Genomic DNA, 23,788 nt, shown 5'->3' on the forward strand with positions numbered 1-23,788 from the left:
ACAGGAAGAGTAACAGCAGAGACAGTTTTAATAAGTGAAGGACAGAGGGGGAAAAAACAAGTCATGCAAAAGCAGTCACTCTCCACCTCCCACAAGTAGATCAATGCCCAGCGAAGACTCTGAGCAATGGGAGGAAAAACTACTTGGTTTTTATTGATGATGCTTTATGGCATGGAGGATCCTTTTGGTTGTGGTCAGCTGTCCTAGCTGTGTCCCCTCCCAGCCTCTTACCCACCTCCTGCTTACTTGTTGAGAGTAGCTGAGTGAGAAAAATAGGAAGCCTCAATGCTGTGCAGTTACTGCTCAGCAATAGCCAAAACACTGGTGTGCTATCAACACTAATCTGGTCACAAATCCAAAACAGTACCATAGAGGCTATTATGAAGAAAGTTATCTCCATCCCAGCCAAACACAGTACAGGATGACTGTTTCTTTGCAAATAGATTTGCTGAGAGATCACAAGGCAAGGTGATTTTGACAACACTTGCCATTTTAAAGTCAACACAGAATTTGTGTGGTATTGTGAGCAACCTTCCAGTCAATGTGGGCGCTGAGAGGCCTGATGATTCTTCTTTTTATACCCCTTGACAATGGCAGTGTTCACGTGTCTGAGTGAAGGAGGAAATAGCCTTAAAATTTTGTAAAAAAAGTTGATTGAGTCTGTATTTTTAGTCCAAATTCTTATGTGGTGTATTATCTAGGACAAAAAAAGCCCCTTAAAGCACAAAGTCTTTCCTCTGGTTCATCCTCTTATGGTAATGTTAGTTAAAAACCAGGACCTTAAGACTTTAATAGAGCTACTAAAAATGTAATGCTTCATTTGGTCTTTTGTCTGAAGACTGTATAAGCTGGTAGCAAATAGAAACCCAAAGTTCTTAGCTTTAATTGCTTTTGGTTGACATCTTGCTTGCGTATGTTATATCAGCCAAGGAGGAAGTGTAGAAGGCTTTACATTAGGACTCAGCACAATGACACAGGAAAGAAATAAATATTGTTGCCAAAGTAACATGCCAAGTATTCTTAATTCAAGCAATACGGTGTTTGATATTTGTCTTTAAAACAGAAGCAATATATTCTTTACCACTATTAATTTCACCTTGTGTTATTTCCTTATTTAGGATACCTGGAAAGTTTGAACCCTTTCAAGCCAACTTTTCTAATCTTCCAAGGCAACTTTGTTCTTTTCTTGTTCTAGTTTCTTACTTCATGAAGTTGCAGAAATGAGTCCTAAAGTGTTGTAATTATCAGATTGTTAATATTAAGACTGATCTTTTAAGTCTCCTTTCCAAAAGTAAATGACCTTAGTTCCTTGAGTATCAAAGGCTTGTTCTGTTTGGTTATTATTTTTTTATACTCTATACTCAAAACAGAAAACCTAATCTCTTGAATTCCTCTTCAGTTCTTTGTTGTAGCAGAGAAGGACGGGGAGACAATAGAACAGGGAAAAATATTTTGTTTGTACAGTATTTTATTGTACAATTTGAATAGCTCAAGTACTACAGGGTTGGACTGAAAAAGCCTAAATCTTGAGGACCTTATTTAAGAATTTCTTCACCATGTAAGCGGTGAGGCACTGGAACAGGTTGCCCAGGGAAGTTGTGGATGCCCCATCCCTGGGGGTGTTCAAGGCCAGGTTGGATTAGTGGGATGTCCCTGCCCATGGCAGGGGGGTTGGAACTAGATGATTTTTAAGGTCCCTTCCAACCCTAACTATTCTATGATTCTGTGATACTATAAGCAAATACTCACTGATTTTTAAGTGCAATTTGACCAAATGAAAGAGGAAAATGGATTTTTTTTCGCCATACTAAATTCTTGGTTTTCTTGCTTTTGCTTATATTCCTAAGTAGCATTTTCTGTGTTACACATGTTGATGCATATATTTTTGCAGCAGCAGAGTCTTGCTGGTATGTGTACCAAAAGGTCCTTAATACTCTTACTGAAAAGTGTTCAGAGTGAAGTCCACAAATCACTTTTACCTACAAAGCAAATTTGCCAAGAAAAATTATTTCATTCCTTTTCCCAATTTATTTTTCCTCTGTTTTGCTATTGTTACACATCAGATACGTGTGGGTAAACATCACATCTTAGTAACTGTTTTAGGGGCTTTATAGAATTACAGATGTTGTTGTCTCAGTTCAGAGTGAGTCCAAGCGCTGTTAAGATTCAAAGAAAGTCTCTTATTAATACCTTGAATGTGACCTGTGCTATAGTGCTATGTCTTCACTGGGAAGGACCAGAGAGCTCTCTGAAACCAAATAAGCCAACCCAAACTGCAGCCTTAGGGAAGAGCAAGGTTCAGGGAGCTTTAATAAGCTGCCTGTGAATGTTTCTAATTCTGTCTACTTTGCCTCTGCTTGTGAATGACAATTGCCAGAATTTGTAAACATGCTGGGAGTATAATCATTAAATTATAATTTGTCTAGATATAATATGTCATCTTTTCTATACATGTAGTGGATTTAACTTTGAAAAAAGCTTAATGAGAAAGCTTTTTATAACGGCATTTATATTTTTGTGAACCTTCCTTAATTACATCTCAAATACTTACTTTAAAGCTTTGTTTCTGGCAGTGACATTTAAATGATCAGTTTACCAGAAGGGCAATGGAATTTTAATTATCAACCATAATAGACATCCTTACTATATAATGCCTTATTTAAATACTGAGGTGTTACAGCTTCAGACAGAGGACAAGTCAGTCAAAATGAAGCCCTGTCTGATTACGTTCTGAAAATTAAAGAAAAAGCATCCAGGATGAGAAGGCACTGGACTATATTTTCCATGCAAAGCTGCCTCTGGTTAGCTCTTACTGAATCTTTCCAGTAAACAAAAGGCCAGGGATGGAGGTAAGGTCATACCTATCTGAAAGGGTAACTGTGTAGCTCTCCTGGTGGTGTAAACTTTGAGTGGGAGACTAGGTAAGGAGTTTTTCTTGATGTTTTCTTTTTAAGAGCTGGAGTTCGGTCTAGCGAGATATCTTACACAGGATTAGTTAGCCAGCCTGCATCCTATTGCAGAGAAAGAGACAGAAGTAAGAAGGAACTTGAGGTAACAAAGTTTTTGTTTAGATGTGTGGTCTCATAGGAATTGCTCTCATGATGGAACCATATTTAGAGGAAACGGTTAATTTTTTTGTAATGAACAAAATGTAAAAAAATACAGCATGCCTGTGGATAGCATTCAGGCGCTTTTAAAAGGTTTCAGAAGTTTACTGACTTTGTAAAGCAAACTGGCATGTGGGAGTGCAATGTGCGGGTACTGAGTGCTTGACTGTAATTAGTTGTGAGACTGGCAAATTGGCTTTGGAAAGATAGTTAAGGAATAATTGTCTATGTCTGGACAGAATTGTTCCTGGTTACAAACTATACTGGCGCATCACAGCTGATGCTGTTTTACATTGTGCAAGACTTTTTTTTTTAATGTGGGACAGTTATTTTTATTCATAGTACTGTCTTACCCCCAATATGCAAGGTGCCACACAAACATGTATGAGAACCCAGTCTTTGTCTGAAGTGGACTGTAATCAACGTTAACTACAAAAAAAATATTGTCTGGTTTTGAAGGAGCAGCACCTAAATTTCCCGAATAATAAATCTGGTTTACTAGTGGATTGATTCTGGTGATCTGGAATTTGTCACATATATTTTTTGTACGTGCAATGCTACAAATACTTTATCATAGAATCATAGAATATTTTGGGTTGAAAAGGACCTTAAAGATCATCCAGTTCCAACCCCCCTGTGATGGACAGGAACAGGTCCCATTAGATCAGGCTGCCCACTGAGACCGCACCTTGAGTACTGTGTTCAGTTCTGGACCCCTCACCACAAGAAGGATGTTGAGGCTCTGGAGCGTGTCCAGAGAAGAGCAACAAAGCTGGTGAGGGGGCTGGAGAACAAGTCTTACGAGGAGCAGCTGAGGGAGCTGGGGTTGTTTAGTCTTGAGAAGAGGAGGCTGAGGGGAGACCTTATTACTCTCTACAACTACCTGAAAGGAGGTTGTGGAGAGGAGGGAGCTGGCCTCTTCTCCCAAGTGACTGAGGACAGGACAAGGGGGAATGGGCTGAAGCTCCGCCAGGTGAGGTTCAGGCTGGATATCAGAAAAAAATTCTTCACAGAAAGAGTCATTGGGCACTGGAACAGGCTGCCCAGGGAGGTGGTCGAGTCATCTTCCCTGGAGGTGTTTAAGGAACGGGTGGATGAAGTGCTTAGAGACATGGTTTAAGGGAGTGTTAGGAGTGGTTGACTCGATGATCCAGTTGGTCCTTTCCAACCTGGTGATTCTATGATTCTATGGTATTGCCTTTAATGTCGGTCATTCTAGCAGTGAAGAAGGTAAGCATCAGTTTCCTCACAAATTTTTTGTTGCTGTTTGTTTTTTGCCTTTCAGAGTGCAAATTCACCTGCGCCAGTGGCAAATGCTTGTATCTTGGTTCGTTGATTTGTAACCAACAGAATGACTGTGGGGATAACAGTGATGAAGAGAACTGTCTGCTTGTAACGGAGCATCCACCTCCAGGGATCTTTAGCTGTGAGTACTGGCTCTGTATGTGCATCTGTGTATGTATGTATGTATGTATGTATGTCGATGATGTCTGTTTACAACAGAAATCAGTCTGTTCATAAACTTGCTCCGCAGTATGATATCTGAGGCGGATGAGACAGAGTAAGTAAATACTGTTTTTCTCTGAACCAGCAGTGATTTGTAACACGGTTTCCCCAGATTTCTAAACCTAGAACGTTGTGGTTATGCAAAAGGAGTTTGTGCTGCAAGCAATGAGGTTGTAATCATATGGATCACACATAGCTTCTGAGAAAGAAAAGACAGTATTTAAATGTTAAATGATTTGTTTTCCGAGGTTCTAAAAAATATTTTATGCTTTGCCTATGTGACAGTGTTTATATGCTATTAGGTCTATTAGGAATGTTGTAACCTTTCCAGTCATCATTCCTATTAATCAAATGCGTTTTATTAGTACTCAGATCAGCATTATTTGGTAGGTTGCTAAGCTTTTTTAGGTATATATTTAAAATAGTTGCTGTTCTTTGGTGCCTAAATATCTGGTACAGAGTGACAGAGCTTATGACCAGAATTACTCTCCTAGTGCTTTGCTCTCAGTGATGTACACAGAAATCAAACTTTTTGATTTTTGCTGTTCTGCAATAGTTTATTTTTAAACCACAATTCAGCTTTCTGGATAAGGGAGAATTTTTTTCCAGTAATGCTCCTGGTCTACAAGTACAATAGATGTGCTGTTATGTTACTTACGGCTTTCCAGATGGTTTGGTTCTGCCAATACTGACATCCCTCAGCACACTGTTTCACCTCTGGTTGTGACTATGGCTTAGGAATATCTGTGGTGTTATATTGTTATTAATAGTAGGAATTATAAGCAGCATATATCTGTAATTTTTGTAACGAACACTTGTGCCATTAAGCAGGATAGAATCACTGAAGTGGATGTATAATAGAATATGAAGTCAGGTGTTGCATATATGCCTTTCATCCTCTAACCCCCAAATGAACGTGTTTCTAAATGCTATGCTATAAGTGTTTTTAAATCAGAGTACTTTGCTACCTCTGCAGTGATTTGAGAAGTTTTGAAATAATAGTGATCTACATATGCTTTTATGTTATTTCATTATTATTTTGATTTGGTTTTTGAAGTGGAACTCTTTCCAAAGCCTCAGGGCTAGCCATTGGCTTTCGTTATAGGTCTATATTAAAATGTCACATGTATTTTACCCTTGAACTTAGGCTAACCTTCACTTTTGAGTTGTCAAGTAGTTATTCCTTATTATTCAAGACAAGGCTGAGGTACTTAATGCCTGCTTTGCCTCAGTCTTTAATAGTAAAGGAAGTTGTTCCCTTGGTGTACCCAAGGAGTTAGAGGAACAGAATGAGGCTCCCATGATCCAAGAGGAGGTGGTTAGAGGCTTGCTTGCCCAGCTAGACACTCACAAGTCTATGGGGCCAGATGGGACCCACCCAAGAGTATTGAAAGAGCTGGTGGATGTCCTTTCCAAACCCCTTTCCATCATCTTCCAGCGGTCCGAACTGACTGGGGAAGTTCCACTAGACTGGAGGCTGGCTAATGTGCCCATCTACAAGAAGGGTTGCAGGGAGGATCCGGGGAACTACAGGCCTGTCAGTCTGGCCTCAGTGCCAGGGAAAGTCATGGAACAGGTGATCTTGAGTGCTATCATGAAGCACATGCAAGAGAACCGGGTGATCAGGCCCAGTCAACACGGGTTTATGAGAGGCAGGTCTTGCCAAACTAACCTGACCCCCTTCTATGACAAAATGACTCGACTGCTGGATGAGGGAAAGGCTGTGGATGTAGTCTTCTTGGACTTCAGTAAAGCCTTTGACACAGTTTCTCACAGCATTCTGCTTCAGAAACTGTCTGCCTCTGGCCTGGATGGGTGCACACTCTCCTGGGTTGAAAACTGGTTGGGTGGCCGGGCCCAGAGAGTGGTGGTCAATGGAGTTAACTCCAGCTGGAGGCCAGTTACAAGTGGGGTTCCACAGGGCTTGGTACTGGGTCCAGCCCTGTTCAGTGCCTTTATCAATGACCTGGATGAAGGCATCGAGTGCACTCTTAGCAAGTTTGCGGATGACACTAAGCTGTGTGGAAGCGTGGATCTGCTGGAGGGTAGAGAGGCTCTGCAAAGGGATCTGAACAGACCAGACCACTGGGCTGAGGCCAATGGCATGAGGTTTAACAAGGTCAAATGCCGGATCCTGCACTTGGGGCATAACAACCCTATGCAGTGCTACAGACTGGGGGAAGTCTGGCTAGAAAGCTGCCTAGAGGAGAAGGACCTGGGGATGTTGGTTGACAGCCGACTGAACATGAGCCAGCAATGTGCACAGGTGGCCAAGGCGGCCAATGGCATCTTGGCTTGTATCAGGAACAGTGTGACCTCTGTGACCTATTCTCCCTCTGTACTCGGCACTGGTGAGACCACACTTTCAGTACTGTGTTCAGTTCTGGGCCCCTCACCACAAGAAGGATGTTAAGGCTCTGGAGCGTGTCCAGAGAAGAGCAACAAAGCTGGTGAGAGGGCTGGAAAACAAGTGTTACAGGAGCGGCTGAGAGAGCTGGGGTTGTTTAGCCTGGAGAAGAGGAGGCTGAGGGGGGACCTTATTACTCTCTACAACTACCTGAAAGGAGGTTGTGGAGAGGAGGGAGCTGGCCTCTTCTCCCAAGTGACAGGGGACAGGACAAGGGGGAATGGCCTCAAGCTCCGCCAGGGGAGGTTCAGGCTGGATATCAGAAAAAAATTCTTCACAGAAAGAGTCATTGATCAGTGGAACAGGCTGCCCAGGGGGGTGGTTGAGTCACCTTCCCTGGAAGTGTTTAAGGGACGGGTGGACGAGGTGCTGAGGTGTATGGTTTAAGGGAGCGTTAGGAATGGTTGGACTCGATGACCCACTGGGTCCCTTCCAACCTGGTGATTCTATGATTCTGTGATTTGGGCATTCAAAACTTGTAAGCGTATCTTTAAAGTTCAAATAGAGGATTTTTTTTTTTTTTTTTTTTGACTGGGATACTGTACAGCTCTTCCTTTAAACCAAGCCAGCAAAAATGTTTGGCCAAAAGGAGCCATGAAAAACACTGTGGTAGCACATGTAGGGAAGGAAGGTGGTGAAAAGCAGGAATTGGGTCATTGCAGGTGGTGGCCCTGTGAGGCTGCAGTGTGACAGTGGCACCCCATGAGTTCCTAGGTGGAGATCCTAGGTAGAATTCCAAAAGCCTTTTTCAGCGTGTGGTGTGATAGCCAGAGTGCCAGTGGTTTTTCAGTGTCCTTCCATCCCAGTAGCAGTCGTTCAGTAAGCTCAGCAGCACAATGGCACCACACACTCTCCTTCTCTTCAAAAGGCTTTTGGCCTGTAGAAATACTTGTAGAAATGCCTTGCTTGATCCAGGATCTGCAGACTTCTTGGTCTCCCCCTAAGCCACAACCCTCCCTTCAGGCATTGCAGTAGGTCAAGAATGTGAAGCCAGGCATGCCTGAAATGGAGCTGTGCTGGTGAGCTGGCAGGCCATTCTTCTTGCCTCTGGCACTGTTAAGGTTATCCAGAGCAAACACAACAAAACGCGTCTTCAAAAAATCTTCAGTGGCAGCTTTCCTACTGCACAGGAACTTTGGTTGGTGTATTTCATGATCCTGTCTTTGGAGAGTTGTGTACATCAAAGTGGCGGCATTTGTCTCACTTTTCAGTGGTCATGGAGAAAAATTGTTTGCTTCCTTCTCAAATCAGCCATTTACAAACCTCAGGACTGTTATTACCCATCTGTCAGTTGTCATCTGAGTCAGTCTAAAAAAAACGACCAAAATCCAAGTTCTTTCACATGACTTATGTTTCCTTAAATCTGTTATATTTCTTCATTTTCTCTTGACTCCTTCTAAAATATTTGATTTATTGCTAGGAGCACTTGGAAGTGTTTAACTTTTGCTTACCTTGTGGCAGAGAGAGTGGTTCATTATTTGTTGTGTTTGGGTATATTCATAATGACTCTACTTTATCATCGCAATAGGGACTGTGTGGCAAGTTCTGGCAAATAAAAGGACTTCGATTTTTAAATAAAAAACCCAAGATCCAGTCAAACAGGGTCCTCATAGTGAAACAAAGAGAAAAAAGGTCAAAGCCAGATGGAAAAATAATACAACCATAAATAGTATTTAAAACAAATGAGGATTAGTGATATTCATCATTTTTTGGCTATGAAACAGGCTGCTACATAGTAGAAATCAGTGCCAATTGGTAATAGGAAAGAGCATTATTATGGACGTGGCAGTTGGTTGTGTTGGCTTATTCCAGCCTTGAAAAAATGTTTCTAGAATTCTTGTTGAAGTGAGGTCCGCAGGCCTTAGAGAGATGACATGTTGAATTAAGAAACTTGTGCATGCTTTTGCTCAATGATTTTAATGGGGATCCCTACTAGAGTACAGCAGAGTATATATGGGCTTGAAATGTCCCAGATGACGAGGTTACCTTCTAACACAGAAGTACATAAATTAGTTGGCATCTAATTAGTGACAAGACAGTAATACAGCTCAATAAGAAGAAAATGAGGATTAAAAAAAAAAAGTCATTTGAGGAATTTTAAAGCAGAAATTTCTTTCTGGTCACTGTTACTTGTCAGCTCTGTTCTTAAATCTTCATGCTTGTGCATTTCTTGAATGAGGGGGGAAACTGTTGAAAGCAGCCACATACAAGTGTGAGCTAGTCTGTCCCAGCACTGTGGCCTGTTTCTTCCTGGACCTGCTCTTGTCTTTAGAGCACGGTGACAGTGCTGTGGTATGCCTTCCCCTCTGCTGTTTCGTCAAAGAATCACTTTCTGTTACCGTATTCAAGCTTTCTATCCTCCCATGGTGGGAAATATATTAATCTCATTTCACAGTAATACATAGACTGCCCCTAAATGATGTCTAAATAAATAAATAAATCTTCATGTGGAAGTTCTGCTTCAGTCTATTTAAGCAATATATGCCATGTTAGTGGTAGCCCATATTTTCTGGCTACTGAAGCATTTCTCATTTGTGTTCTTGCCAGCAGCCAAATCCAGAATGTCTCGTTGGAGCTTATTGTTTAGTTAAGTTAAGTTGCATGAGCAGTGATATAGAAAGATATTTTTTGTGGCTGACCTGCTCACAGGATCTCGTGATTATAAGAGACACTATCTCATTGTGTTAGAGGAGTTTAAATCTCCCAGGCTTAGTCTTCCTCTGTCCTTAGTATTCTTATCCTTATCTGGCTCCAGTGTGAAGGTTGTTAATTCAATCTTTTAAGTGTTGCTACTGAATAAGATGTCTCACGTGTGTGCAGAGTTAAACAAACCGTGTATTTCTGCAGCGCTTTAGTTTTATGAGTTTTCCTCTGCTGACTTGTAGGTAGAGCTTCCCTCTGCTGCTACATAAGCAATTTAGTCTGTATAGTACAGAGGAATGAGAGAGCAGCCAGGGAAAATCCACATCAGCTATGAGGTACATTATCTAGTGTGTTGGAGCCTCATTTTAGACACCACCAGCTGCAATCCTGCAGATTTTAGTTGGTCAAAATACATGCTAAAGCATTTAATCCAAACATGTGAAGGTAACAGCTTGCTTGATTTAAAAATAGATATTTTTAACACAAGTTTGGTGATGCACTTTAAAATGTACCTCTGCCTCCTTAGTGAAGACAGCCTGGGGTTACTGCATGTTTCCCAACAGGTAGCCTCTTTCAAAATAGCCCGTGTCAGCTTTTGGAAGGTCCACTTGCTGTGTTTATTTTCAGCAACTATAAAGACTTATTGATTGAGATAATGGAGATGACTGTTCTTTTAACACTACGTGGAGGTCAAGCGTGTATTTGACGGCACAAAGCCATAGTAGGAAAAACGAGATGAAGAGTAGGATTTTGAACGTTGCAGACTTGGTCTTGGCGGCAGCTTGTCTTTTCACATGACCTGCAAAATTTGGACTCAGAGAAATTGAAACAACGTGCCTGCTTTTAGCAGGACACAGTTCATTTGTTTGAGCATTTCCCTTTGTTTCGCAACAAATGATCAGCCTGCCTTGTCCTGCTAAAAGTAAATTAGATTTTGAAATGGGAAGTGTAGTCTGTTGTCTGTTTACGGAATGCAGTATCGAAGTCATGTCTAATTGAGAAGGGTTGTGACGGTGGAGATTTTAGTTCTTTAATTGTTTGACGGAAAACAGTCTGTACGTGTTCATAAGCATATGAAACACAAATATTGACGTGCATGAGAATTTGAAGAGGAACAAAATAAGGGAGAACAAATCCTTCTTGTCATGTGAAAATTATGTCTACATCAAATTTCAAGCTGTCAGCATTGATGGAGGTGATGTGTCATGGTTGTTTTGGCATTGAAGAGTTTGCTGTAGGAGTTCATTTTCCTCTGCAAGGTAAAAAACCCAAACAAATCAAATATATAGCTCTTCCTTTCACCACCCCCACCTACTTCTGTCAGCTCTGAGCCTCCTAGGGATCTGCAGGGGGTTGGAGAATGAGTCTGTTTTAAAAACAAAAAGCTCAATCAAAGGAAAATATTTTGTTTAAAGGGACCTTTGGCATCCCCCTCTGACTGTGACACCGAATTTGTGCAGATAAAAACAACCGCTTAGATTTACATTTTGATTGTGCTTCTGCTTTCATGTGTACTGGGCTGTCCCACTTCAGGTGAAATTTATCCATTTCTTTAAATATTTAGCAGTCTAGCATTGATGTTAATGAAAGTCTGGCACTGCTATTTTGAGCATTGCAACAATGATAGTAATTTTCAGTGTCAGATTACGGCTTCTCGAAGGAAAAGGGAGATGGGAGGAGGGAAGAGCAGAAAAAAAAAATGTTTCGGGTCTAATAGAGTTTGTCATCAGCCTGGCTGTGCCAGACAGATGGATCATGAATACTGTCTAGACGCTCTCTGCCTGAGTGGAGCTGTGGTCTCTAAGGACAAGCAATGAGACGCCGGCTTAAGTGACTGGGGAAAGTCAGAAGGCTCTCCCCTCTAATCGGATGGGGATCCGGGCTGATCCTGCCCTGCTGGTGCTGGGAGCCAGTCAATACGGATCGCAGCCAAAACTTGGCTATCACGAGGCTTTTGCCGGGGGGTGGGGGGAAGGAGAGGGATGGTGTTACGACGCTATTGATTTCTGCTGCATCTGCCTGGGAACTGTAGGGTGATTTAGCTGGGAATATAGATCTTGGGAGGGAGCGGATTGGGAGAGCCATGATCTGACTGTAAAGCACATACATAAAACTGCTCGGTCACCTGTATTTATTGATTGGTTTAGTTACAGTATACTCTTGAAAATGCTTATTTACTTGCTTACTTTTCCTTGATTTGGCCCACTTGTTCAAAAGGATTCATCTCTTCTCCCTACCTGGGGCTCCATATGTCCCTTGCTGTTAGGATGAGGTTAACTCAGGCTGCCTACAGTTTGGAAAGGAGAAGCTGTGTTAACCAGGTGAGACCCATGGCCCAGGGCAGACCTTGCACTATTTAGTGCTCTCTCATGCTGTTAGTTGTCCTTTCTCTGTCAGTAAGCACAAATAATGATAGGGAAATAAAAATTTCTGATACAGACAGAACAACAAGTATTTATTTGACTGATGGAGTTCTAACAAAACCTTAATTTGATACATACACTAACTTTTTTAAAAAGCAAGAGGTTCAGTGGGTTTTGTATTACAGTATAAGCCATAGTGTTCTGGATTTTAGTTCTGTGTATACATAACTAAATAGTAAATAGATATTTTTATTTAGAAAATCCAGTTGCTTCTCAGCCTGTAGTGGAGTCTTGTTTCTTAAAGTGCTATAAGCAGGTTCTGTGCTTTGTTTTGAAGTAACTTCATCTTTGTGTATTTATAAGCACAGCATGGAACGTTAGCAATTAATATGAGCTTGAAATTTTGGGGCAAAAAAGTAAAACTAAGGTTAATTTTGTGTTTTCCTTCAATATTTTGTATATATTTAAAAAAATACTGTATTTGCTGATGTTTAATAAATGTAGTAGAATGGTGTTCCTGTGAATTCTGCAATAAATCTGCAGTAGAATTGAGTAATGCTGGAGTTCACACTTTCTTCATCCGGAGCCTTACAGTATTAGTAACTCGGACAAGCCAGACACACATGTACGTGGCCAATAACGAGCATGAAATATGCCGGTACAACGTCAGGTATTTGCATCTGCTTACAAACAGAGCTAAACTCGGCTTCTGGTAAGGAATTTCCATTTCACAGAGTTTCCAGCTGAACGTTAATGAGAAAAAAAAATAGAAGCTCACAGTGCCCTGCAAATGAAAATGTGGCAATTTCAGTGGCTCTGAAATGGTATATTATTCATTCACAAAGTATTTAAGTCAGTTGAATCGCCTTTAATCAAGCAACATTCGTTAGAACTGTTTGTGTTTGTTCATCGTATTCCTTCCTTTCATCCCTCCTTCAATTTCTGTTAGCTTTTAGGAAACTTGGTCTGGTAGTAAATGTTACAGTTTAGTACAATTATGTCTGGTAATATTTTTGCTTTCCTCTGTCTCCTTTTTCTGCTACTGATTCTTTAGAGATCCAAAAGAGAATTTTAAGTGCTTAGTGTACAGTGTATTAAGATCTTCATTCAAAGACTGATTTTCCTTTATCTGAGAGTGCCTAAACTTCAGGCTAGAAATCTCAAAGCAGTGATGCCAGGCATCACCTATGATATGACTTTCTATCTTACAGGTATGCTTGGTTCTGCAAGAGGCAGGAGCTCCTTGTGGACCACTGTGAGGCAGGGAAATGACCTCCCACAGACAATGCACGTGCCTTTTTTCAATCTATTTTCTCCACCAGAAGTGCATTGTAGCAAAAATATTTCATCAATGCAGGCCTAAAACTAAAGGACAAAACCCACACCACAGTATCATACCACAGACACAATTCTCGCTCTGGAGAGAGGGAGGAAGAGAATAAGCTGTGAGACACTTATTTTCAGACATTATTTCACCTACAACTAGTAGGTGCTCAAATGTCACATCAGAAATCATGCAGAATGGAACTGAGCAACTTTTGTTGATTATATTTTCAGTCCACATTAGTAAGTATTGTTCACTGTTGTCCTTCTCTACATTTTCATTTGCAGGGGTCATACTGTAGATTGAACTAGGAGCTGCCTGGACAGATCTCAGTAAGTTTTAGATGCAGTTCTGAAATCTTCCAGTGTGAATTTTAAAGCCACCAGTCTCCCTGTCATTCATTCACATTGGTTATTGCTGGTAAATGCTCATTAGGACTGCGTTTGTGCTGTGTTTGCACTTGGTTAATAGAAGCCTAGAGGAGCAGTCACAAAGTATTTCTTCCGTACAGCATTGGAAGCTGTTCACATGCTTAGTCACTACCAAAATTACTTGTGTTTCCATGTGGTTTAAAGTGTTGCAGAGAATGTGCTTTTGAGGCTGCGTTTTTTAAAAGAAAAGAATAGTTTAGAAAAAAACACCCTCACAAGAAAGGGACAGAGAGTCAAATGTCCTTCCTTTCCTAGAAATGCTGCAGACTGTGATGTTTGGTTACGTTTCATTGTACAGGTCAGTATCTGACCATTTACTTCCAGAAACTCTTCACCTCCCTGATGAAAAGAACCACTTTAATTTTTCTTAAGCAGGCTCATCTTCTTTCGTTTTAAAGTAACAGCGGAAACGAAGATGAATTAGAAGTTTGCTTCTATGTTCGGGTATGAAAAATGCATGTTGAAAAATTTCTGTCTGAAGTTTCTGTGTGGCTTAACACACAGCATCATGCTTGTGCAGCAAGAAATCCATGCTTTTCAGTGATCTCTGTGGTCTATGTTGTTTGTGAAATGATGTTTTTCCATATTATGCAGTGTTTAACAAATCATATTGCTTTGGCCATTAATGTGCAGCTATTTTTCTGAGACTGGAAAGCCTGAGAAACCCTGTTTTCTCCACAGTTCTGAAAGTGCTGGTAACCAGCATAAGCCAGTGTTGCCCCATGTGGTTGCTCCCTCACTTGTCCCTGTGCAAATGCTTGTGCGGCCACATAGGAATTGGGTTGGAGACCTGGTCTGGTTCTGATGAACTCTGAAACACTTCCACTTAGTTTCGGCCAGCATCATGTCTTTGATTGTGTTCTCAGCTTGACAGCGCAAACTCTTCTGCCAGCACAAAGCCGAGGGCTGTACAAGTGACTACATTCACTGGTGGTTTATCCTTGACTGGTTTAAGGTTTCCGTGAAACTGTAATGTTACTAAATACCTTAGTCTTGCCTGCTTTAAAGCATGTGCTTCGATACCTTGCAGTACAGGAGAGTTTGGGAATTAAGAGCGAATTGTTGCTTCCCCCTGCCTTCCCCATTTCTGCAAATCTCATCATTTGTCACATTTTGTTACAGAGAAATAAAAAAGAAGAACAAAGCATCAGAAGGGGTCTCTCTTGACCATTCTCACAGGTTTGTTCCAAATGAACCCATGCTAGTAGAATGTAATATAACATTTTGTTTCAATAACAAAGTCAAATTTGGCTTAAGACATGGGGCTTTGTTGGAGTAATGTTAGCTAGTTAAATGAGTTCATTGAAACAGCTGTCCTGGGTCAGATCAAAGGCTCAACTAGCCCAGTATTGAATCTGGCACTGGGCAGTTGCAGATGCTGAGTGAAAGAGTATAAGCAAATTAGATAAACAGTTGTGCTTTTCCCAGTAAACCTGGTTCCTTGGAGGAATGCTGCACTGCTCTGAGTAAAGAACATGGATTTCTGTCCTTCTGACAGAATTCAGCATTTAGAGAGGGCAGGAACTGAGGTGAAGAGAAAATGTCTCATTTCATAAGTGTAAGAACAAGAGAAGATCCATCAACCCTTTGCTAACCATTAAATGTGTGGGCACATTGGTTTATTCTATATTCAGCACATGTTTTTATGTTAAGGCTTTTCAGATGTAGGACACAAGCTTGAAAGTGCTGAATTCATGTGAACCTGAAAGTCTGCTTGCTGGGATCTTTTCATTTCTTTTGTGAGGAACAGATATTTTTAATTTCTCTAAGCCTACTGTTTTTTCTGAGTGGTGTAGGGGTTTTTCAGTTTGTGGTGCTGGGGCTTTTTTCGGTCAGGATTTGTGGACTGTGTGACAGCTTTATGTTTAATATAATTTAATATTAACAAAGTTAATCTTGTGATGAAAGTAGGCTTAAATTTGGTTTGGATGTTTAAAAAGAATGCACACGCAAAGCCTACTGCATGTTGAAAACAGTCGTCACTTTTGCCTGTGGAGCGCAATGGCATCAGGTACTGTGGGAGGGGAGCAGATGTGTGTAAGTTAGAGCAGACTTGCACTAATTTTTGTTTTACTGATATGTATGTCTTATGCTAACGTAATGTTAGCACTAAGAATTTTATTTAGTGCACAAATGAGACAGTTGACCAACTATTTATACCTAGCCTCTTTAAGGTGCTAAAGGAAAAGTAGATCAGGAGAGGACGAGCTATTAAATTAATTGCATTTTGTATGTGATAGACAACTTTTCTCTAAGTTACAATACAGACTAAGAGTCTAGAGAGGTATGGATGTAACACAGCATTAGTCCAACCATACATGGTGAGATCACAGTTCTGCTTATCTTCCCAGCAGTACTGGTACACTAGTAGCATCTTCTTTCCTTCTCCTCAGATTTCTCCCCCTTCTTTCCTTCTGTTTCAGTATTGCTGTGTAATAGCTTCATAAAAGTAAGATAGATTAAGGACCTGGGGGTTGTAGAGATAATAATGACGCATTATGTGAATACGGAGTCTGGCACCTAGTAGCACCTTGATAGAAATAGAAAGCTGTGATCACAGTATTAAAATATGCTAACAAGCTGAAGGAGCTAATGGGCTGAATTTTTACAGTACAGATGTTCATCCGGCACTTGTGCTGAATGCAGTAACAAATGTGTGGGGGCTGATGGTGATATAATTGTGTTCTTGGCAGCACAGTCCTCTGAAACAATCTTTCTTTTATATTTTACCAAGATTTAGAATGTTCTTTTTTTGTGGTCGAAGATAACGAAGTGTGTATAAACAAATGTGTATGACTAAGGCAGGCTGGGCTAGGGTTGTCTTTATGCAAACAGAGGGTTCTATGAGAATGGGTGCACTGATGCACATGATGGTGGGAATCAGTTTCTCAGTTCTTAGATAGTTCATGCCTTACATCTTCTACTAAATTTCAGATAGATTTACTGTTGTTGGTTTTGAAACCTAGCTCATCTGGACAGAACAAACTGTATGTTTTGAGAAACCGTAGAATCATGGTCTGGTGTAAGGGTCATCTCTCTGTGTTTTCCAGAGGAGTCAGTATTCTCCTGGAGGATACAGTCACAGTGGCAAGTATTCCAGTCCAGGGCCTCAGCCTGGCCACCCATGTCATGGTACTTCACATACTCGGTCTCTTCCTTCATGTTCAGTGCTCTGCAACTTGATGCCAAGAATGATATGGCATCAACAGCAGAACCTTTCAGCTGTTTCAATAGGAAATGATCTTATCTCCTTTCCAGCAGGTTCAGATATTCCAGAAGAAATTATGATTTGTACTAGTCAAAGATTTGCTAGACACTGTCAGAAATCATTATGCCACAAACCTGCTCTTTGTTTCCCTCCCTGGCAAAGGTACTGGCTTGTTTGTTTTAATTACCAGGATGAAGGGTGCATGTTGCTTTTCTTTATAATAAGCTGCAGCTCTCACTGTGAATACCTGTCACTTTTGATAGGCTATTACAATGTAGATGATCAGTCAACTGGCCCTGAGTATTTGGGGCTGGTGGTGCTCCTCCAGCAAATGCATTTACTGCGCTGTATGACACCAGTTACAAACCATGTTCCCTTTTGACAAGCCCATTATATAATCTATGGGGAAAGGAAATTCCACTGTTGTTAAAAAACTAGAGTAAGGACTGAAACGATATGAAGAGTGAAAGACTTGGCGATCAGTGAATAGGTCTCATCAACAATTCCAGGTTTGCTTGGCATCTCTGCCATAGACTTCCTGTGTAATCCTGAAGAAATCTTGATTGGTTTTCTTGTTTGATATCTTTATTTATAAAATGGAGATAATGATGTTCATCTATTTTTCAGAAGTAATAAAAGAATATTAAATTTTTATGTGGTTGAAGAAACATGCAAAGAGATGTTAAGCTGTAATAACTTCAGAAAAATGGGTCTTATACTAGAAAAATACAATGATAAGCTGACAGAATTAAAAAAATAAAGTTTAGAAAGTATGTGCTTTATGTTCTATATTAACATTAGCACACATGTCCAATATTAATAAATCTATCTTTAATTTTTCACTTGTATGTTAACATCTAAAAGCAATGAAATTAGTTTCTAAGTAGATACATAAAAAGTAAATTTGCATTAAAATATGACTAGAGACAGAAGAATAGGAATGAGTTTCGTCAGTCAATTATAATTCCACAATTGGAGCAGAATATCATAAAAAACAGTGAATGCTCTGTGATGTAATGTTATCTTGTTGTGTGTTGGTGTAAGTCTGAAGAGGAATATCAGAAAGATTTAATCAAATAAGGTCACCAGTCAACAGAATGATGGATGAAATTCAATCTTGATTAATGCAAAGTAATTCACACTGGAGGGCAAAGTATGTGCTATTAATACAGTTTATTAGATCCTAATTAATTGTGTAATTTAAGGAAAAGTACCAAAGCATCACTGTGAAGGGCTGAACGAAGACCTCTTTGGAGAATATAGTTGCGGTCAGATAAAATATTTTGAATCAATAAAAGTAGGATGTGAAATGTTATGATGCCATTACATAAATCAACATTTCACCTCTATCTAGAACACTGCATTCAAGTGTTGCTGCAGCACAGCAACATATTGCAGATGTAGAAAACACAGGAAAACAGCCGAAAGAAGTGGTGAACAGGCTGTGATATCAATAGAGATGACAAAGTTTGGAATTGTTTGCTCTTGAGTGTAGATAAAGAGTGGAGAAATAAAAAGGTACACAGAACTATGGGTGTTGAACAGAAGGTGGATCAGGAACTTAAGCTGTGTCATAAGATTAGAAGATTGCTCAGTGCACTCCAAAGCTGATAAAAAAGATTTTTTTTCATACATCCTATCTTTAGACTGTAGACCTCATTACTGTGCAGTGTTGTTGAGGCAAGAATTTAGTGATGTTTAAAGAAAGGAAGCCTCTGAACATCTAAGTCCACTAGATGTAATCTATCCAGAGAGGTGTAGTTAGGAAATGTGTGAGGATGAGGTTTAAGGCATTAAACCTATTTCTAACTGTAAGATTGGGTTGAGGCCTTGTAGAGGACGTTTCCTCAGTTTTTTTGAGAACTGAACATCTCATCCAGGAGGACAACACATGAGTTCCAAGGTGTGGTTTGAAACTCAAGTCCATAGTAAGTGGCTTGGAACAGTGCTTGCGTGCTATGATCAAACTCCTTATGCACTGTTTCCCAGACTGAAGTAATTACTGATATTGCACATAACAGCCTTGTGTCATATCTTATGATGCAGAAATCTGGACTGTCTTGTATATATCTTTTTCATAGGAAGTGGTTTTCTAGCAAGGCTGGCACAAAGAGTTGCTCAGCAAGTGAAAACTGTGGTATCCCTGCCAGCTGGTGCTTGTGTTACCTTGCACACCAGGCTCTTGCCTTGGGAGGGTGCTGAGCACGTCCCAGCTCAGGAGAGCATCCTGACGGGAAACGAATACTAGGAATCACGGAGGAAGCCAGTTTAAACGAGCAAGCTTTAGAATTCTATGTGTTGCAATATGGACTGGTATTTGATTCTTTGAAGCTTCTTACAGCCCTTCTGTCTGTTAGGTTCATGTAGTTAATAAATCAGACCTTAAGAAGTATCTGTTCTTTAGATACAGTGTACTGAACTCCGTATGTAATGTTCCACAGTGGTGGACAACAGCAGTTTCTGTGCTTATTGCAACAAGCCATCCATTAATTAGGACTTTCGGAGAGAAACATGTGTAGGCTGTGAGCATGCAGAGTGATGCAGAGAGGTGGGTAACAGATATGTGGTCATATATGCACCAGTAAGCTATTACTCAGATACCATCCGTCTGCTAATTAGCGTCTGGAATGTTGAATAACATTGGTGTTTGTTTCATGGCTTGAGTGCAGTCCTGCATCTGGTTTTCACACTTGTCTTAATCTCTACACAGAACCATAAGTAACATGCTTCAATTAAAATTGTTTTGCAAGTGAGCTATCTAGAACTTCCTTGTTAGAACAGATTAATTTCATGGTGTAGATTACTGTAAGTGTAGGGCCATCAGCTTTTTGTACCCTTGAAGGGACAGCATTGGGTTAACACTGGAGAGGAAACCATACTCATCCATTTTGCTTCCTGTCATGCTAATGAACCCAGTGTGTTCCATCTGGACTTGAAACTACTCCCTTGATGATTCTCACTCTCCCTCTTTCAGTGAGGAGTCAGCAAAGAGGAGCCAGTGTCTCAGCTGCCATCGCTGGGGGAAGTACCTGGTAATGTTTCTTGTAGGATGAACCTCTCCTTAGGAAAACCATGGCAAATTATCTAAAGTTCCTGTTTTACTGTATTATCTCTTATGATTTGCAGTACAAAATACTAGTATTTCCAGTTGCTAGGCATCCTAAAAGTGCGTGCATGCATGCACATACATGTGTATATATATTCTAGGACAGCCTTTTTTCTTTTGTGAAGTCCAGATGTGTGATACATTTCAGCCCAGCCCATCATTTTAGGAACAGACAGTAACAGACACACAACTACTGTTGCTACACTGCAGTTATAAGTTACCTACTACTCTACACTAAGTATAAGGCACATGTGTAGATCGGAAAGAGTGACTCCAGATTTGCTGCCAGGACACAAATGCAGAGATGATTTTTCTGATCCAGTTTCTGCACTTGTAATGTTTCTCACACTTCCCTGAAACAACTTCCTTCTTTATCCGTATGAAAAAGCTTGTGATTTAGAAGAGCGCTTCTAATCTTCCAGGTAACTGGGAAAATAATCCCTCTTTCACCCCTCCCCTTCTCTCCTTCCTTATCTTCCCTCTCCACTGAATGCTAAAACATTGTTTTTCCTCTCACAGTTGAAAGGTGTGTTTTGCCGAATACAGATGAAATATTTCTTGGCTAGCAAAAAATGAAGTGAAACAGGAGACGTGTCTTTCAAATACAAATGGGGCTTTAGAGATCTCTGTTGGAAAGCCTAGTTTCTACATGAGCACAACTGTTTCTCCATATTGCCTGGAACACTTCGCTTACATATTTGGCCGCACTTTCTATTATGGATTCTATAAAGACATCATTTGTCAAGCTAATAACTGTATACAAAAATGTTTATGCACCATAAAAATAAATTTCGGAGATGGTTAAATTGCACACATATGTACAAAATTTTTCGGTACTTAGTGATATACTGAGCTGGATTAGATGACTAGTAATAATGATTAGAATTCCTTTCTCCATTCTGTATGGCTAATGGAACTTTACTTATTTGAACCATATCAGTTAGATTTTTTAATATATATTTTTCTGATTTTTGGCCTCTCTAGTGAGGAAGCTGAAATATTATTTCATTGTGAAGAACGTGTTTGCAGAGTGTGTTTTTCCTGACGTTGGTGGTCTCTGTCTTAAAAAGAGTAATAATAAACTTTATAGAATATTCTACCTCGGCGGATAACTAGTTATTGTAGGAAATGTATATTTTTTTTTAGCTAAATAGACAATTTGCTAAACTATAGACTGCATAGGCTCTTTATAGAAATTCTTTTCTTTAATTATATGTCAGCCATTTTCAAAAGGTATGTTTGTCCCTGATTTCAACAGCAGTTAAGTCACTTAAGTAGGAGCTAGACATACAAATATCTTTCTATATGTGACCATAGTAGCTATTTAAAATAAGGATTTAAGTAGACAGAATGTAATTATCCCCTGCAAGACTAATAGACGAGGGAAAAATGCCATAGGATTTTGTAATAGCGACAAGTGGTCAAGACATTACATTTATGCTTTGCTAGTTTTGCCAGCTGTGTCTCATTCCATTATTCAGACAGACAGACAGACACACCTCTCTTCTAATTAATTCTAGTTGTCGACCAGTGGGGGGGAAAACAAGTCTAGAGGTGATTTTCTCTGGAAAATCTGATTACAGAGTGGGGCCACCGACCGCTAGAAATCTGCAGACATGGAACAGCTTTTTGAGGTTTAAAAATCTGTGTTCTTCACATGAATCTTAAAAAGAAATGCAGTCATAGGCTCTTCAGGCCATGGTTTAGTAGGCATGGTGGTGTTGGGCTGGATGATCTTAGAAGTCTTTTCCAACTGTAATACTTGTGTGATTCTTTTGCAGGCTGTTTGCTGGGCCTGCTGGCCCTTGGCGGCCATAGCATATTGAAGGCAGACATGGGTGAAACGTGTTATATTTCATGGACATGAAGTCCTCAACTTACACTGCAGTTTTACGTAGTATTTCCACCGCCAATAGGAGTAATTGTATTCTGACAGAGCTTTTAATTTGTTACATTACATGTTTGTAGTGCTTCTTGCCTGGAGGAGGTCCCTTTAGCTGATGTAAAATACGCGAGACTTCCACAAAATACTACATTGATATATTAAAGAAAAAAAGCAGCTGAGTCTTTTAGGTGTGTCCACGAAGGATGGGGAAATGGGGACAACGAGAGCAAAGAGATTGGGTGAGATTTGGTAGAGAGGCTGGAAGGTGGATAACTTGTGGTAGGCAGAGCAAGACTGCGTGGCGAGTCAGTTGCTGGGAAGAAAGCAGGAGGTGTGGCAGGTTGTGGGAAGAAAAGGTTACTGGATTTCCCAAAAACATTGTCCTGCCTTGCGTAGCTATTGCCATCCGAAACTCACTGTGTGCGCACATGTTCCCAGCAGCCTTTCCTGCTGGTTGTCTTGAAGTCAGTTTACTGTAACCCCTTTGGGTTTTTGGTCCCTACTATTTCTGAAACAATTGTGTAGGTGAAACCTAACTTGTCAGCCCTGGGATTCGTGATGCTGGGATTTCAATCAGCTGCTCTACTTGTGCGCATTAGTAGTTGAGGATGTTGCTCCAGGTGGAGCACCGCAGATTCTTATTTATTCAGATGCAGGGTATTTAGAGCATCTGATTGAACTTGCAGTGTTTTTTTATGAAGAAAACAAGAAGCAATAATTGATTGTTTTAAAAAACAGTAAAAGCAATTGCAAAATTAAGTGGTGGAGGGTTAGGGTCTCAATTGTTCATATATGATATCTCAGCTCAGGTTAGGGGTGAAAATAGACCTCATTCTTTCTTACATAGCATCATTCTTTTCACTCCTAAACTAGGCAGTGATTAAAAAGACCTGGTAACTGGAGTTGTTTGAGGCCCTTCAATAGTGTTGGATTGGAAGAACCTCACACTGAAATTATATGGATCATGAACTGAGTCAAAAGGAGCTTCATTGATTTAGCCCTGCTGGATGTCTAATTATTCATCTTGTCTGTTACTTTCATAAGTAATGAATATAGAGAATACTCATAAATAAAGAAAGAAATAAAAAGGAGTTTCAAGCATTGAATATATTTCAGACCTATGGTTGACTGGCAAATTACATAACAGGGACCTGGGAGTGTGTGCACGGCTCTGGTTTAGCTACAACTCTGTTGGCCATGTTGACGGGGCTGAGGAACAGGAAAAAGAGAAGGTAGAGGTAGTTGACACCATTGGTGGTGGGGAGGGCTCAGTAGCATGGATATGAAGGAAGATGTGTTTTAGTAGTATTTGTGTACATAGTGTCAGCCACTTCATGTCGTTAGTCACTTCAGCAAATATAGTACAAGTGGTTACTACTTTTTATTTTCATTTCAAAAGTAATTGAGACCTGGACACATAAAATGCATCCAGGAGAGGCCTTTTTAGTGTGGACGTTCATCAGAGTAGCAAAATGGATACAAGGTAGCATAAAAAGGGACTCTTTTAGAATCTTCCTTGATGTAGTTTATACATAGCACGGCAACTTCTGTATGAGATAAGCTTCGGTAAATTCCAAGTTGGGAGAAAAGGATGTAAAGAATTGCTGGTTATAGGATAACGCTTCAGTATCTCGTGAACAGATACAGTGACAACTCAAACGGATGCTGAAAATAAACACATTCAAAACAAATAGTAGGATGGTACCAGTTGGGAGGATCTGAATTTATGATTTTAAGTAGAAGTGCTAAACCTTCAGTAAGCTGCTTTTCTCTCACTGAATCAGATCTACTGTTTCAGCTGCCCATTG

General features: G+C 40.2%; 1 protein-coding gene across 3 annotated transcripts in view; it reads left to right on the top strand.

Annotated features, from left to right (window-relative positions):
- The window catches only part of LDLRAD4 (low density lipoprotein receptor class A domain containing 4), a 296,296-nt gene that overhangs the window by 138,498 nt on the left and 134,010 nt on the right, over positions 1 to 23,788 (top strand). For all 3 annotated transcript variants that reach the window (XM_054059718.1, XM_054059716.1, XM_054059717.1), the window contains exon 3: positions 4,393 to 4,533. In XM_054059718.1, coding sequence (XP_053915693.1) covers positions 4,393 to 4,533 — 141 coding nt within the window. The remainder of the gene's footprint in view (positions 1 to 4,392; positions 4,534 to 23,788) is intronic.

This window comes from Cuculus canorus, chromosome 2 (assembly GCF_017976375.1).
Source record: "Cuculus canorus isolate bCucCan1 chromosome 2, bCucCan1.pri, whole genome shotgun sequence".
NCBI classification, from domain to species: domain Eukaryota; kingdom Metazoa; phylum Chordata; class Aves; order Cuculiformes; family Cuculidae; genus Cuculus; species Cuculus canorus.